This window comes from Lissotriton helveticus, chromosome 9 (genome assembly GCF_964261635.1).
Source record: "Lissotriton helveticus chromosome 9, aLisHel1.1, whole genome shotgun sequence".
Lineage (NCBI taxonomy): Eukaryota > Metazoa > Chordata > Amphibia > Caudata > Salamandridae > Lissotriton > Lissotriton helveticus.
In genome coordinates this window covers 889,305,624-889,322,834 of record NC_136070.1, presented here as the reverse complement: position 1 = coordinate 889,322,834, position 17,211 = coordinate 889,305,624, and the positions used below count along the sequence as shown (strand labels likewise).

Here is a 17,211-nt window from a genome sequence, read left to right as displayed (position 1 = left end):
GCATTGTTACAATTACTACAATTCTGACTTGGTTGTAGGACTTTAAAGGTGATGTTCTTTTGTTATACATCTGGTTGAGTTAATAGTTCTTTTAGATTGGAGCCTTGAGTATAGGCGAATATCGGTGGTTGTACATAAATACCATTGAAATCCGGTTCAGCTGTTAGTACAGGCCAATGTTTTAAAATGATGCTCTTGTATTGCTGACTCATGGTAGAGTATTTTGAAATGATTACCATCCGATTTGGTGGTTGTTTAGGTTGGATTTTCAGGAGATCATTGCGATTTTTACTATCACATCTTTCTTTAGCTTGTTGCAAAATTTGACTGGGGTACCCTCGTTTTTTAAATTGTATGGCGCTTTCTGTGGTGTGTGAGACAATTCTCTTTACCTGCAGTAATTGTGAGTATGGTAGATTATGTTTGAGGCTTGGTCTGTGGAAACTGTTAAAATGTAGAATGCTGTTTCTGTCTGTATCCTTGCGGAAAATATTGGTCTGGAAATGATCTTGTTCACGTGTATTTGAACATCCAAGAAGTGTATGACCTTCTGTTGAATATCAAAAGTAAACTGGATACGTTCGTCGATGTTTTTGAGTTGTTCCAATGATAGTTGTAACGTGTCTCTGGCTCCTGACCAGACAATGAATATATCATCAACATACCGGAGGAAAATCCTCCTATGTGTGATCCAAGGTTCTTTGTTCAAGATATGACTCTCTTCAAAATGGTGCATGAAGATGTTGGCATATACTGGGGCCGCACAATTCCCCATTGATGTACCAGAGAGCTGTTAAATCAATTTATTGTCCCATTTGAAATAGCTTTGATACAATGTGAAATGTAAGAGCTCCATAATGAAAACCTGCAATTATTTATCAATGTCTGATCTTAGTAACGTGCTCAATAGCTTCAATGCTCAAGTCATTGGGGCATATAGCGATTTGACATCTGCTGTGTACATCCATATCTCTTCTTCAGGGGCGAACTTCATGTGGCTAATTTTGTCAATAAAGTCTGTAGTGTCCCTCACATAAGTGCTAATACACATCAGGAAAGGCTGCAGGTGTCTGTCCAGAAATGTTCTTATTGGCTCATGGATACTGCCACTGGTAGAGACTATAGGTCTGAAAGGTGTTTGATGCAAGTTCCTATGTACCTTCGGTAACATATATAATGACGGTGACCTCGGGTTGGTTTGAGTTAAATATTTTTGAACTCTTTCCATGATTACTCCAGTTTCTACTGCTCTCAGTATGATCTTGTTGAGTATGCTCTCAAATTGATTTGTGGGGTTATGTTCTAAGGCCATATAGGTGTTAATGTCATTCACATGGTAATCCACTTGTTCCCTATAGAATTGGCTATCCATTATTACAAGGGCGCCGCCCTTGTCTGCATTTTGACAGACAATTTTAGGATTATTGGCTAAATTGCGTAAGATGGCTTTCTCTTTGACAGACATGTTGCAATGTTTGGACTTATGTTGAAATTTGAGGGTAGATAATTCTTGTTTCACAAGATTCTCAAAGAGATCCAGACTTTTATGACTTACGGGAGCCAAAAAGGTGCTTCGTGGTCTTAATCCTTTCAGTAAGGTGTCCTCATCCGATTGTACATGAGTTACCACGTTTTCAAAATAATTTCTCAGCCGCAAGTTTCTCATGCATTTGAAAAAACTAATTTCAAGCTCTAAAGTGTTGCTGAAGGTCGTGGGTATGAAAGATTGTCCCTTTTGAAGGGTCCTTATTTCACTGGATGACAATTGGTGTGACGAAATATTTATAACCAAGTTATCATACTTCATAATTTCTTGCCCCTAGTATATAATTTGATCAATTGGTAATATCTGTCCCCCCCACTTTGAGTCAATTTTAACTATTGCTACTTTATTTGATAAATATATACAGAGCCCTCCTTTTGCTCTACCCCGTGGTCCTTTCTATGCAGACGTATGAAGTGTTTTGAATCCATTAATATGAATTAGATCTATAGTCCAAGTTTCCTGGAAACAAAGTATATCATAATTTAAAATCAAATCTCTCCAAGTTTGATTATTCATCTTATGGCACAACCCTGCAATATTCCAGGATATAATCTTGCAACAGTCATGGTTGGACAGGGATCCAATTTGATCCATTGTTGTAGGGGTTATGTTTGAATTTCCCAAGGAAGGCTTTACTCGCATTTGGGGCTCGCACAATGCAATTGGGACCAAGCTGCTGACACCATATTTTCTCTTGCATGGTTCCAGCTCTGATATAGCAGGTATTGGTCTAGACACTAGTTCCTCCGAATCTAGGGAGCTGCCTTTGAGGGGAATTACATCATCACAAGATCTATACAGGCCCTCATCCTGTTTTGGGTAGCTACTCTGTTATCCCAGTCAGTCGATATCCTCTAGAGTGTTAAAGATGTCATAACGATTGCTGACTGGAATAGCATACTAAAATTGCTTTAACCCAGTTGATGTATCTTCCTCTGGCCTATACTGCGGGAATCTATATAGTTGATTGAAAAAGCCTAGGGGTAAGATGTTTATCCCCGTTATACTGACTGGCCAATCTCCCCCTTACCTAGTATGGTTTGAACCAGAGCTGGAGCACTAAATGTTAAGACTATACAATCTCCAGCTAAGGTCTTTTCGGGATTACCTATTTAACCAGTCTGCCAAGCCATATTAAACTCTGCAAGTAGCAGGTTTGTAATACTTGTTCTAGCACTTAGTAGATGTAAGGACTTATTCCTAAGTGTCAACCAATGCTCCAACTCGCCCGATGACAGGGGGTGAGAGTTGGCCAGTACGACCGTGTATGGAGCTACTTCGGGAGGAAGATGCAAATTACTACGACCAGCCGAGTTACCCTTAATTAAATTCTGGTGCCTTGAGTCACTTAGAGTCTGAGCTCCCTCTTTATAATTATCCCTGACAGGGAGGATCTCTTTTTGTATATTTAACGACTGCTTGCTACCTCTATTCAGACCCTGTACAAGCTGTGGTTGCTTGTTGGTGGAAAGTGGTTCTCTTGGGTTGGAGGAGTCTTGTTGGTACTGCAGGGGTGCGCCCACATTCCCCGGGTTTCGAGGCTCATCGTGATTTAGACCCACGGAACTACTTGGTAAGGCAGCCTTTGTACTGTATTGACAGGTCGCTTGGGATGCTTGGGGACAACTACCTACCCGGTTTTCCAATTTTGCTACACTCGCCTCTAGAGTGGATAATTTGAGCATTAGTTGTTTCAAGAGGGTTGATACAGCTGCTTCCAACTTTTTCCAGAACTCCACATTATCAATGTCCTGACTTAAATTAGGGGCTGTTTGAGCAGTGTCCTTTAGTGCCATAGTATGTCCTGTACTAACCTCCCTCTCCATAGACTTTTGTTTATGTCCAATAGCCTTTGAGGGGAAAAACATTTTCTTAGTAGGGCCCTGGGCCTTTCTTTTCTTAGATGGCGGTGCTGAGTTTGTCCCTTGACTGATTTTACCTTTCTGGCCCCTGGTGACTACATTTGGTCTTGTTGATCCATCGGATATTTCATTGCAGTCAATGATCCTGGCTCATTTGGCGATGAGTGCTGGTCTTCCGGTAAGGGAGAGTTAGGCGTGGCATTGATGTTTTCAGAAGGGGCATTTGCACTCACATGACAGGGGGGACAGCCAGGTTCTAATGATAGTCTGCGCTCCATTAGAGGGCGATTTCATGGATTGAAGCTGACTCAGCCCTTAATAGAAATGCGTCCAGTGTCCCCACAACGCCATGCCCTATGCGCTTACTCATACTTTCCTCCCCCACCAGACAATCAATACAGTATGATCTAATAAGTCTAATACAGTCTAGAGAATCATACGCACTCTAGTTATAATTGATGGATGATAACTGTCCCAGTTCAGACCCAATACCTTGTTAACTCAGTTTGGATCAGTTCGGCAAGTGTCCATTGGCGGCCACCAGCCCTATGGATGTTAATAGCCTGGCCCAGCCCGACCTCCTTCGGCCTCTGACGGCACGCCCGAGCATGTCCCGCGATGCGGGAGCCCTGGCCTCCTTTAATGCGCCTCCTGGCGCGTCTGATTACAGGTGTGGTGTGCGCGCTGCTTGCGCTACTGGGAGGTGTAGTCCTCCTCCCTTGTCGCACCTGTGCAAAAGAGCTGTAGCAGGCGTGGGTGGCAGTGGAGTCCGGCTGCAAGCACTAACAGGCGTTTTGGCCGGTAAATGTAAATGTAAATGTAGTATACTTGTAAAGCGCACAGCTGCCCCAGCAACGGGGCGTCCCGGCGCTGTATAACTCTGGGGAACCCGTCCTGGCTTTTCCCTGTGGGATAGTCCCTTGCTGGGAGTCCCCAAGGTGGAGCCAGGCATCCCCGGAATTGGTGGGGCCGTTGTGGAGATTAGGCAAGCTAATGCCCAGAGTTGCCGAGTGGAACCCCTGATTAGAGTAAGCACCGAAGCGAGAATTATCGAGTCCGCTGACCAAGGTCCACGACCCTGCCGCGTCGGGAATTGAACCCTGGTCCCGGGCCGACTTCTGCTCTCAGGCCTGCTGCCTCTAACCAGTGAGCCACACTACTCCAGCAGACAGGTAATTGCAAATACAAAACACAAAGCCAGACCGTATGACTTTGTCAAAGCTTGTGTCTGTTATTCCTAAACCCCTGCAGCAGCAACCCGCAGTCTTTGGAATGGTTCCCTGAACTGAGCCAACATATTTGACATCTGTTTATATTTTCTTCTCTCTACTGCAGGCTGGACAAAATGTCAGCGGTTCAGGAGATGACAGCGGCAATTGCCTCTGCAAAGTGATACTCCCAGATAACACCTTCCCCATGCATCGAATGGAGTCCCTGGAGTTCACTGCGTACCATCTGAATGTCAGCGTCCAACAGGAGCTCGCAGAGGTGAAAAAAATGCCTATGTCACCCTGCAGTAATGGAATTTGTGTTGCTTCGTCAGTGGTTGAGATAAAATGGCAGCCTCCATTTGCAATATTTAGTAAACTATCATAAAACTATTTCTCCTTGTTGCACCAATCTAATGCCTGCTTTTGAATGGCATTTGTTTTTGCCTCTGACACAGATTTACAGATCTTTGCAAATCTGGGGCTGCGGCAAAAAGCAAGGGGTGGTGCAGTGGAACGCCCACAGCAACACCCATTGCACGTCTCTTTCACGCAGATATCTGCATGAAAGGGTACCATATTTACAATGAGGTGATAAGTCATGTAAATATGAAGTAGAGCATTGTGCAACCAGAATGTCAGAAAAAGTGATGTTCCGGTAGCGCAATCCGCTTGTAAATATACCCCATAGTGTCTCATTTTGTGTAGTATGATTGAGTTGGCATTCATTTTTTTCTTAAATAATCACTGCAAACCTACATTATATTATTTGCATATAGATGTAAATCGTGTATTTATAAATGGGAAACAGAACTAGTGTTGGTGAGAACAGTGGTTTTCGCTTTTATGCAGTGCATATAAACAGACACAAATCCATACTGACACAAGCACACAGACATATAGGTATAAGGAAAGAGCAATAAAGTTACAGGTTTCCATGCCAAGACCAACACGGATTCAGAAACTTGCACACTTACAACATAAAGAAGTACTCATAAGCATGGACAAGACACATGAAGGCAACAGAAAGGGCAGACTTATACACTACCAGCTAACATGCACATGTGTTAAGCTTCAAAGTGACCTAATACCGTGTATGATACCTACCGCCAGACCGAGACTTTGGCCAAAAGCATTTAGCATGTGGCGACATTTAAAGTCAGTATTTGCAATTGTGTAAGCAAAACTGCAAGTGCCGGAATCTAAACTTAAAGGGGCATATTAACAAGGCGGCGATAAATACATTATTGCCGCTTTAGCTAAGCGATGATAATTTTATCGCTGTATCAACAAGGCCACTAAGCATTGGTTTTCAACGCTTAGCGACCGGACTTTTTATCGACTAGCCTCGCATTGCTAATGAAATGCAAGGTAGGCATGTGGTAGGCGTGTCTGGGAATACTTCAGGGAAATCTATTGCTGACGCGGCTTCGCGATATTAACAACAAGGCCCATCAGCGTTAACGTTGCGATTTATATCGCTAACTGGGGCTTAACTCAGAAATTTAACGTCTGCTAAATTCCTGACTTAGGCATACCTGTAATGCGGGGTGGATTATGTGGCTAAAACCACAGGCCCTATCAACAAGGTTATCGCCATCTTCAATGGAATATCGCTGGAAAACCATTGCTGGGATTTTTATCTCCATGGCGTTAAGCGTTGTTAATACAACGCTAACATGGAGATTATGGCCAGCGATAGCCGGCAATAGATTTCCTCACGGTAACAGCGGTCATCAATAATTATCGCTGCCGCTTGTTAATATGCCCCTAAGTGTCTAAAAATGGTGGATCTGGCTCATGTTACCACACATGCCGGGGCCACTTGGCAGCAGTGCCAATACACAAATAAAAAAGGAAATACATTTGGCCTAAGTCGAAGTCATCTGCACACCTAAGTTCAACATTGGGGTGGAAATGCTTGTCAAATAAGCATAAGTTCATGTTGTTTACTCCCACTACTTGAATTCAAACTCATAAACGGATTTAATCATGCATCACATTAGGAAAGCGAAGAAGTGAAATCCCTTTTTGAAGCATAATGGTTGCTAAGCCTCTTGCGATACCAGGGAAGAGTTGCCTCTTCCACCAATGGCACGCTATTGGTTGCCTTTCTTACTTCTACAACATGATTGGCTGGAGTGAATGCCACACACAGAAGTCACATAGACTAACTGGAAATACTGAAAGGGTTTCAGAGAAGTGTCATTTATATGAACCGGCAAGTTTATTACACTACCCTAGAAGGGCGTAGCAAGTTTATTACACTATGCTAGAAGGGCGTATTATTTACTGCCTTTTGTAGAACCAAGGAAACAAAGAAAAATGCAGAAGTCCCTAGTGTGACTGAGCTTTGCTCTTCTATTAGGAGGTTAGGTTTTGAGGGCGGTGTGAAATATTAGAGCAGACCAGCTAGAAATGAGCAAGAGGTTACTTTGGCCTATTAAAAAGGTTACCCTGCCAATCCTTAAAATTAATTAGTCCTCAAACACCCTTCAAGATATTAAAGTAACAGGCACAGGTTACTTTCTGGTTATCATAAGATATTGCTGACGAAATTAAAGCTATGATCATGATTTAGAGTTTGGCAGACAGGTACTCCCTGCCATCTGCCTTGTTACAAGTGCATTCGGATGTAATCAGGGTCACTAGAATTATATGGCAGGAAAGGACCAAATTACTCTGAAGGGTTTATTACATTATGCAGCAAGAAAAGGCAGATTATGAAACATATTGCGGCATACTTTGCGATAGTTTTACTTCATTATTTTTTCATTTTTACATGTTAACACTGCATGGGTAAAGGTTTCACCTCATTAGTACAGTTGTACATCCAGATACAGCAAGAAGTGCCCAGCCAAACTTTGTGAAGGGCCTTCCCTTACTTAGTAACATTTGCCTCTGTGTTTTTAGCAATTTTTGATCCGTTTGGGCTCAAAACACATTTTTATGTTAAAATCTAAAGATTATGCAGCAGATGATGAATTATGTAGCAAATGTGAATAATCCATAATTATGCGGGAAAACTCCACAGACTTGAAAAAAATCCAATGGTCCTGGACATAATGCACGTGTAATAAGGTGGACAGGCTATCCGTCACATTTGTGAAGGAGTACCTGTTGTCAAACTCTAAATCAGGCCCTATGAACTGATTGCTGATATGTGTCAGTCATGAGCCGAATGAACATCAGCTCATGCGGTTACCATGCTGTATGTGTTGCCGCTTAATAGGCTTGAGGTGATTACATTTTACAATAGATATCACGTTCACCCCATGAGCAGCAAGGCAATTAATAAAACATGGGGGGAGGGTATATAGAATAAATATAGATCTCTGTAGATATTCAAAGAACTATATACTAGTTGTGACCTACTGTCCGAGTTCTTGATTATTTATAGGGTTTCTATGCCCTAGACTGTGTCTTCTTACACTTTTTTGTGACCTGTGCCATATTTTTGCACCTGTAGATACAGAGCTACCGGAGCAGCTTTAACTTGTACCTGCAGCGGCTCCAGAACCTGACCCGCAGGGTGGAGGCGATGGAGTTGGGTGGTGTCTCATACACTGAGTTGGACTTCGAGTTGCTGAAGGCTGAAATGCGGGAGATGGAGTCACTTGTAACACAGCTGAGGGCGTCCATGGATGGCAGCAACGTCATTGTGGAGACACTCTACACCGAGGTACTGTACGCTTTTCAGCTTTTTTTCATTCAAGGCACACTTTCCATGCTCTCCCATACATAGTTGGGAGTCTTCCAACTATGTGTCTTATCATAAATGTTTTAAATGAAAGGGGTAATCCTGTGTCCCTCAGAACCTGGGTAAGTGTGATAAACAACAAAAGTGGTTCTGTTGGGTGGCTACACAAATTGCCTTGAAAGAAGGCTGTATCAGCTCATAACACAAAAGAGTAGACCTCTCTGAAAACAACTGAAATTCACAAAGTCTTTATATAATAAAAAACAAAAAAACATAATCACAATACACAGGAATTGCTTCATTCAGTTTTAGGCTTCAATAGCTCGAGCACAACCCTGCCAGCTCAGACGGCGCTCTGACATTGCATTGATCGCCATCGCAACACTTGGGGTTGACCTACCGGCTCCCCTCCAGATTCATTTCAATTCTACCAGACCCCCATGCCCTCCCCATCCCTTGTCTTGATAAAGACCCACCGCGACCACTAATTGGGGCGCAGTAGGGTCGAAACGTCGACGCTCATAATTGGTCAAGATACCTCCAGGAACTTGCACAGTAACCATCTGTTTCCTTGGAGAACTTATTCTGAACACTGGCTTCTGAAACAAAGAAAAGGCCCCTCCCCCTTCGTGTCTCCATTGTAAAAATTTGTATATACGTGTAACTAAATATAATGCACTAGTCACTTTATTCACTGCAGTCACTCATCACATGTTTTAGCATCGATTGAAGCCTAAAACGGAATGAAGCAATTCCTGTGTATTGTGATTATGTTTTTTGTTTTTTATTATATAAAGACTTTGTGAATTTCAGTTGTTTTCAGAGAGGTCTACTCTTTTGTGTTATGAGCTGATACAGCCTTCTTTCAAAGCAATTTTTGCAGCCACCCAACAGAACCACTTTTATCATAAATGTTGGCAATCTCACTGGAAAACTGGAAATCATCCTTCATGCAGAAGGACTCGTATGACATCCACCAGTACTTAGAGGGCAGAATGAACAGGTGGGCTTTGTGGAGAGGAACTTAGAGGACACTTAGGGCTAAAGCACAAAGACTGAGGAGGAGGAATGTTCTTTCCAACAAGCAAGTATTTGCACAGAGCCAATGGGAGATTTTCTTCCTAGGCCCTGTCATCCTGTGCATCAACTCGGTGGCAACTTCAAAACATGCTGAAAATCTCTTAAAATCATAGATTACAACACACCAACTAAAACTCAAAAACTCAATTCATTATGACGTCCCATAAAAATGACTTAATGTGAGCTGGTTATCAGGCAAATGTAGCACAACTTAGGGGCATATTTACAAGGGGTAATTGCCACCAGAACGTCACTTTTTGTAACGATAACCTCTTCACCTTATGTACAAGGTGGCATTTAGCCACTAAACGTGGCTTAACGCTGCTGTGTAAATAATGCCCCTATTCATGCAGCACTTAGAGTGAAAGGGGTGGGCAATGGGTGTTGCAGGTGGCATTCCACTGCAACACCCATTGCTTTTTGAAGCTGCCCCCTATTTATAAGGCCAGCATAAATATGGGGCAGCCCCGAAAATTAGACTGGTGAAAACCTAGTCTTAAACTGCCACAATGAGGAGAAATTATTAATTTCTCTTCGTTTTTGTGGTTTCCATGTGCTGCATTCTGCAGCACACATAGAAATAGCAATTCACCATTAGTGATTGTTTATGTGCAGGAAGGGTGATAGAGCGCGGGTTCACCTGCTCATTATTCATACTCACCTGGGTCCATAAACATACACACTTTGAACAGGTAGCCCTTGCTAATCAGGATTTTAATGAACCTTTTCAGGATTTATACCTATACCAATTGACTTACCAATCCTTTTCACTGGTACCTAGAGTCCTAAAGGATTAAGGGTGTTAGGATAATAGGTAGAAAACAACAATTGCATGCATAAAATAACCACAGACTCAGGAAAAGTTTCAACACTTTATGTATGTAAATTCTTAAATGTCAGAGTCCATACATTTGCAATTAAAACTCGTTCAATTAGGAAGATAATGATCAAAGCAAAAATATGCAGAGATTTTATGAGACTGTCTTTAAGGATTTGAACATAGGAAGAGAAGAAAAGGGAAAACAGTACGATGACGTACCCACACAGATTATATTTACCTAGAATGGTGTGAAGACCAACCCTGGCCACATGCTGGGATATAGGACAGGATTCCCGAAAGTTCAGGTGCCAACAGGATAAACAGGTGTAGACCAGAACCAAGACAGGTGCAGACCAAAATGGATCAGAACAGGTCAGATGTAGGTTAGGACAGGTACCCTCAGCTAAAGTGCAACACCAGCATCACACCCCTCTCTGCGACTAACAGTCTGACCCTGATTGGGTTATCAATTCTTCTCCCTCAGAACCCCGATTGGGTTATCGATACTTCTCCCTCAGTTAATGCGCAGTCTCTGGACCCAAGATGGCGCTACATTGTACTTGATTGGCCCGAACACGAGCTAGTAGCAAAGCCAAAGAAGAACAGATTTAGAACAAAGAATCAATGAATGCACTGTATACCACTTATCTCTACTCTATTCCCATTACTTTATTTTAACTATAGCGTTAAAAATTAAGCAGAACAAACAATGTTTAATATAAGCAGCAGCATAAGCATTATCATGTGAAACATAGAGTAGCCATCTTTAATACTAGTGCGCAGAAGCAAAGATTTCCCACCAAAGCAGAGACGATGTCATGTCACGTGAGTGTGACAGACGCATGCGCAGTGAAATTCCCGCGTTGCGGCGGCCATTTTGATGTATTCGAGTTACTGTTAGTAAAAGCACATAGGTAAGCTTCCCCTGGATACTAGAAATGTCGTGTGGTGCAATTATTAGTAAACGAAACATGTTGATTAATACATTACTTGTTATTTAGAGAGGGTTGAGTCCGAGCAAGTCTCTTTACATGCGAAACCTTGCTCCATCAATCCCCCCTTTGAAGATTTTTTATATCATCACAAATCACAGAAACAGATGCCAACTTTCAACACTTTCCCAATTCAATCTCCTCAAACGCTCTGTTTGGTCTTTTCTCATTATTCATTTGGAAATGTTTCATCTTCTTATATAAATTCCCATTAAACTCTTCAAGTTCATCAAAATTTCTTTTCTTTCCTTTCTTGTTTACTGTATATGTCTTTTTATGTCTGCAGCACTTGCACCAAATCATGATACCTAAAACCAGTAGGGCTATTCCCGATATTGGCATCAGTATTCTACCTCCAAAACTTTTTCCTATGTTAGAAAACCAACTACCTACAGAAGAGAGACGACTAATTAGTCTCTTCCATGCACTATCAAGCTCCAGTGGTTTCAATTCTTCTTTCAAATATGTAATATTTCTTGCATACTTCCCAATTTCGACACTTTCGTCTGGAATGTAGGTGCAACAATGTTGCATTTTTAGCATTCTACAGAATCCGCCCTCGTTTGCTAATAATATATCAAGAGCAAGTCGATTTTGTAAAACCATTGATCTTACCGCAACTAGTTCGGTATTGATCATTAGAAATCTGCTAGCAGTGTCAGTCGATAAGCGATCCACCACTGTTGACAATTTTCAAATTCTTTGAGTATTCAGAACCACTTCCACTGAAGGTATCAATGCACTAAATATATCACCTACAATTTCAGCAAAACTATCTCTTTTATTACGTGTTAATCCAGTGTTTTCTTCATTGTTTCCAGTGATTCTTTTTACATGATATACTTTTGGGAATACTATTCCAAAATAGCAACTCCCATACCAGTGATCAGGCAATCTAAAATATGCTTTGTTCCCACAAATGTAATAAATTCTAGGAAAAACTGGTTCGTTCCATCTTTGAAACCCCAACCCCTAATTACTTTAAAATTGTGTTCACATTCACTGGAACCAATGAATATATTGTTATAATAATATGTTTTCTCTCTATGGAGGGAGAGTTTCCCTTTCTTTTCGAAATCCAGTAACATAGCAGCTTGAGTCTTGCCATTTGAGGTAAACTCTTTACTTTCAGCCCACTTAGGAATTTTGCGTTTCTGTTCAGTGGCTTTTCTATGGAAGTCCTGTCTCCTTTTCTCAACTAAATTTACAAATATTTTCTCCTTCTCATGTAACTTACATGTTAAATTATCTTTGTGTGCTTCAGCTATATCTATTGATCCTACTGTTAGAAAATACTCTCCCATGAAATGTGTAGAGACTCTAGTACTAAGGACAAGGTTTAGGTTTCTACCTAAAGGAACTTCAGAGAATATCACATCAAAATTAGAATAATAATACTGTAACTTCCAGTTCTATAGAATAAACTAGCTAATACACTCCATGAAATACCATATGTCAGGGGCATATGGTGATTGGTGACCCCTTTAGCTACTGATGTGGGCAACTTCATGCACACATAGCAATCACTAATTTCCATTGCTTCTACATAGTGTACTAACAAATTAGCAAACACATTTAAATCTGTTCCATTCTTAGCTTTACTATAGTGTAGTTCTACCTCACCTGGTGCTTCTAAGTCTACGTTTTGCTGTTTGAGGCTATCTACTTTTCCATGCGTATTTAACTTTTCAGATGAATCTACCTTTTCATGTATACGAGTGTCATTCTGCATGTTTCTACTCATTAGATAAGGAATAGGTAACATCAGTCCTAACCATGCTATGAGTACTATCACTATACTACTTGTGCATATTCTACAGCATGTTTTTACACAATGTCTTTTCGGTATTCCGATAACATTATAATCAGCCATTTCTGACTAAGGAGTCTTAATCCCTCTTTGTAACTTTACACAGTCCCTTAACCTGTGTATTTCCTTCAGGTTGGTCTCACTTCCTCATCAGTCTGATCAGCAATTAATTTGTTATCACTTTCGTCACTTAATTCTTTGTTTTCAAAGTCTTCAAGGATGACGTAGGTCCATTCAGCGTCTCTGAACTAATGTGGACTTCTCCTTCGTGGCTTTTCTGTAGATGGTCTAGCTTGGCTCGATATCTCATTTACTTGCTCTGGTTCTTCATTTATTGTTTTAAGGCAAAATTTCAGTCTTGACAAAACCAGGCCACTTATCTCCCTTTCTGAGTCTTTTAGCTGGCACTGTGCTTTGATTTTCTTCAGAAGTTCTTTTATTTCCATTTAGATGTGGCACAATTTGTTCATTGTCGTCTTTTAAATTCCTCTCTATCTGACTTTGTCCAGAGTTTATTTTCGTTTCTTCTGCCTGGATACTAATCTGACCTTGTTCAGGAGCTGGCTGGATTTGACTTTGACTTTGACTTTGACTTTGTTCGCCTTCTTCTTCCTGAACACGTTTTTCTGCAACTATCTGGTCCTGCCCAGGTCTTTTGATCTCTTGATTGTCTTCTGCCTGAGCTTTCGCCCTAATACCTATCTGTCCCTCCTCATACTCAGGAGTTCTGGTTGGAGTTTCGAATGTCTGAGTACATTGATCTCTCCTTATGTGATTCTCCTCAGAATTACTATTGGCTTTAATTTCTGTAATCGGAGTACGTTCTTCTATTCCTGACTCATCCTCAATATCACTCTGTCTATCTAGATAGGTTTGACTTCTGGTTCTCACAATTTCTGCACTTATGTCAACTACTGGAATCCATTCATCCTGACTGTTGCTCGGTTGTTCTTCATCAGCTACTTCAGGATCGATTTCTTGGGATCCCTCAACTGCACAACCTTCAGCTCCTACATCATCAGGTTCAGGCACCCTCTTAGGGTGATTCACGTGGAACCAGTTTGGAATTCCCTTGCACTTTACAGCTGTGGTGGTAACCAATATCACTTGATGTGGCTCTCCCCACCTTGGTGCTAGGCAAGATTCTCGAGTATGTTCCTTTATCACTACCCAGTCACCTGGATTCAGGTCATGTGCTGGAGTTGATTGACTGGCAACAGCGTCTTCCCCAACCTGGTGAGAGATAGAATGCACTTGATCAGGCAGTTCTTTGCAGTACTCGAGTACTAAATCATCAGTAATATTTATCAGTTTGTGTCCTGGTACCCATGCTTGCCTCATTGTTCTTCCCATGAGTATCTCATGGTGACTCAAGCCGGTTATTCTGTCTGGAATGCTTCTGAGTCCCATCAGAACAAGAGGTAAGGCATCAGGCCACTCCAATCGGGTAGACTCATACATCTTTCCCAATCTTGACTTGATTGTGCCATTCAGTTGTTCTACCACACCAGAAGCCACTGGGCTGTATACACAGTGCATTTTTTGCTCAATTTCGAATGCTACACAGATTAGACAAATTATTTCATTATTAAAGTGAGACCCTTGGTCTGACTCTATCGTTACTGGAAAACCGAAACGTGGTATGAGCTCTCTCAGTAAGAGTTTGGCTACAGTGATGCTATAGTTTCTGCGAGTAGGGTAGGCTTCCACCCATTTTGAAAACAGGCAGACGATGACTAGGACATATTTCAATCCTCGACAGGGAGGTATCCGAATAAAATCAAGTTGCAGTCTTATGAATGGGCCTTCTGCCTTTCCAATTTTCTCGGGGCAAAGTACAGTTCTCCTTCCGGGATTCATTTGTTGGTAAACCAAACACCTCTGGCAAAGACTCTCTGCTATATTCCCGAACCTCGCATTAAACCAGGTTTGTCTGAACAACCTGACCATTGCATCTCTACCTATGTGGGTGTCTTGGTGGTACATCCTAGCTGTAGGAGCAAGCATACAGTCTGGTAACACAGGTCTCCCATCCAAATAAACAATAACACCATCTCCACCCTCCTCAGACATCCTATTTTCTCCTATTCTTCCTTTCCTTTTAGTTCTGCTTCATTTTGTAAATCTCTCACTTCCTCCCACATTTTCACACGTCCAAGCAACATAAGTTGGCATCTGTTTCCATAGGCCTCAATTTTCTTATTTACAGCTATTTTGAACTTTGCACAATGTTGAGTCTTGGTCAGCATATCAATTACCTGCTGTCACTTTGTCATGTCCAGATTGGTGAGCAGCACACTTGACCACAGCCACTGTTTCTGGCAATTGAATTGCTTCTAGCAAATCTTTTACATAATGTCCATTTTTAATGGGAGTACCTGAAAAAGTAATGAACTCCCTTTGCAGCCAGAGCTGGCCAAAGTCATGCACAACCCCGTAACCATACTGACAATCAGTGCATATGGTTACTTACCAATTTTTCCCAATTTTGCAAGCTTTTGTCAATGCAATCAATTCGGCTACTTGTGCAAACTTGACTCTGGGTAAATAGGATGGTTCGACTATACCACCCAATGTGTACACAGCAAAAGCAATTCTCAATCCTCCTTCCTCGTGTCGCATGCATGAACCATCTACAAACAGCTCATCTTCTGAATGTATTAATGGTTCTTCTTGTATGTCTGGACATGGCTTAGTACTGTATTCTGTGAGGCCTATACAATTGTGTTCGACTTCCTCCTTTACTTCTTCAAAATGTGAATTGGATAACAGAGTTGCTGGGTTCAGATCAGTACACCTGGCAATTGTTACATTCTCTACACCTAGAATAACTCGCTCATACCTAGTCAGCCATCTAGAAGTCAGGTACTGAGTACGTGTTCTTGTTAATAGAATCACAACTGCATGTGGGACATACACGGTTACAGTGTGTCCCATAATGATGGATTCACTTTGCTCAAGACTCATGCAAGTTGCAGCTACTGCTTTCAGACATCCAGGCAATGCAGATGCCACTGGATCCAGTTTACCAGAAAAATATGCTACGGACGTCGCATTAGACCATGGATCTGAGTCAGAACAGACAGTGCACAATTGTCATGTACATCACAGAACAGTGCAAATTCTTTTGAATAATCAGGCATCTCTAACGCTGGAGCTGAGCACAGACAGTCTCGCAATTTTAAGAAAGCAGTCATGCTCTTGTCATCCCACTCCACTGGGTCCTTTGCTCTCTTCTTTGTCATTTGAATCAAGGGCTTAGCTAGGACTGCAAATCCCCCAATCCACTGCCTGCAGTAACCTACAACTCCGAGGATTATTCTAATTTCTTTCTGTGTTTTAGGCAGATTCATATTCTAATTATTTTGTTTCTTTCTGAAGTTACTCGTCTTACACCTCTTTCTATCTGGTACCACAGATATTTCACTGAAGTGGTACAGAATTGTAGTTTTTCAGGTGACACTTAATGTCCACCTTCAGCTAAGTGATTCAGTAATGCAATTGTGTTGACAACACAGTCATTTCGAACTTTAGACGCCACCATCAGGTTGTCTATATACTGCACCAGGACAGACTGTCCGGGCAGCACCAAAGACTCAAGACATTTTTTCAGAATTTGATTAAAAATCGAAGGACTTTTAGTATACCCCTGATGAACGCGATTCCAGACATAGACATGCTCGTCAAATTTGAACGAAAATAAAAAATTGCTATCGGGATGTAATGGAATGGAGAAAAAGGCATGGCATGAATCAATTGCAGTGAACCATCCGGCTCCCCATCTGATGCAGAATTACTGCAGGATTTGGCACAACTGGGCAACATGGGAAGACAATCTTATTGATCTTTCAAAGGTCTTGCACGACCCTGTACTTTCCACTCGGTTTCTTTATGCCAATTATAGGTGAATTACAGGGACTGCTCATTACTTCTTGTAAAATACCTTGCTCGACCAAACGCTCTATCTCTGCAGCAACCCCTGCTTTTATTTCTGGTCTCATTTTGTACTGTCGAATATTTGGGTAAACTGCACCTTCCTTCACTGTCACTTTTATCAGATCTACATTTGCCATTAATCCTACATCTTTTCCAGTAAAATCCCACACGTCAGGAATCACAGATTTCTGCAATTCAATTGGTAAATCGTCTAAGGTCATCTTTTTAAATTCAGTTTCTTGCTTAGCTAACAATAA

The 17,211-nt window shown here is 41.5% G+C and overlaps 1 protein-coding gene across 1 annotated transcript in view; it reads left to right on the top strand.

Moving 5' to 3' along the window:
• The window catches only part of LOC144783033 (olfactomedin-4-like), a 74,447-nt gene that overhangs the window by 31,725 nt on the left and 25,511 nt on the right, over positions 1-17,211 (top strand). Inside the window, exons 2-3 of the mRNA XM_078662217.1 lie at positions 4,744-4,896; positions 8,086-8,298. Coding sequence (XP_078518343.1) covers positions 4,744-4,896; positions 8,086-8,298 — 366 coding nt within the window. The remainder of the gene's footprint in view (positions 1-4,743; positions 4,897-8,085; positions 8,299-17,211) is intronic.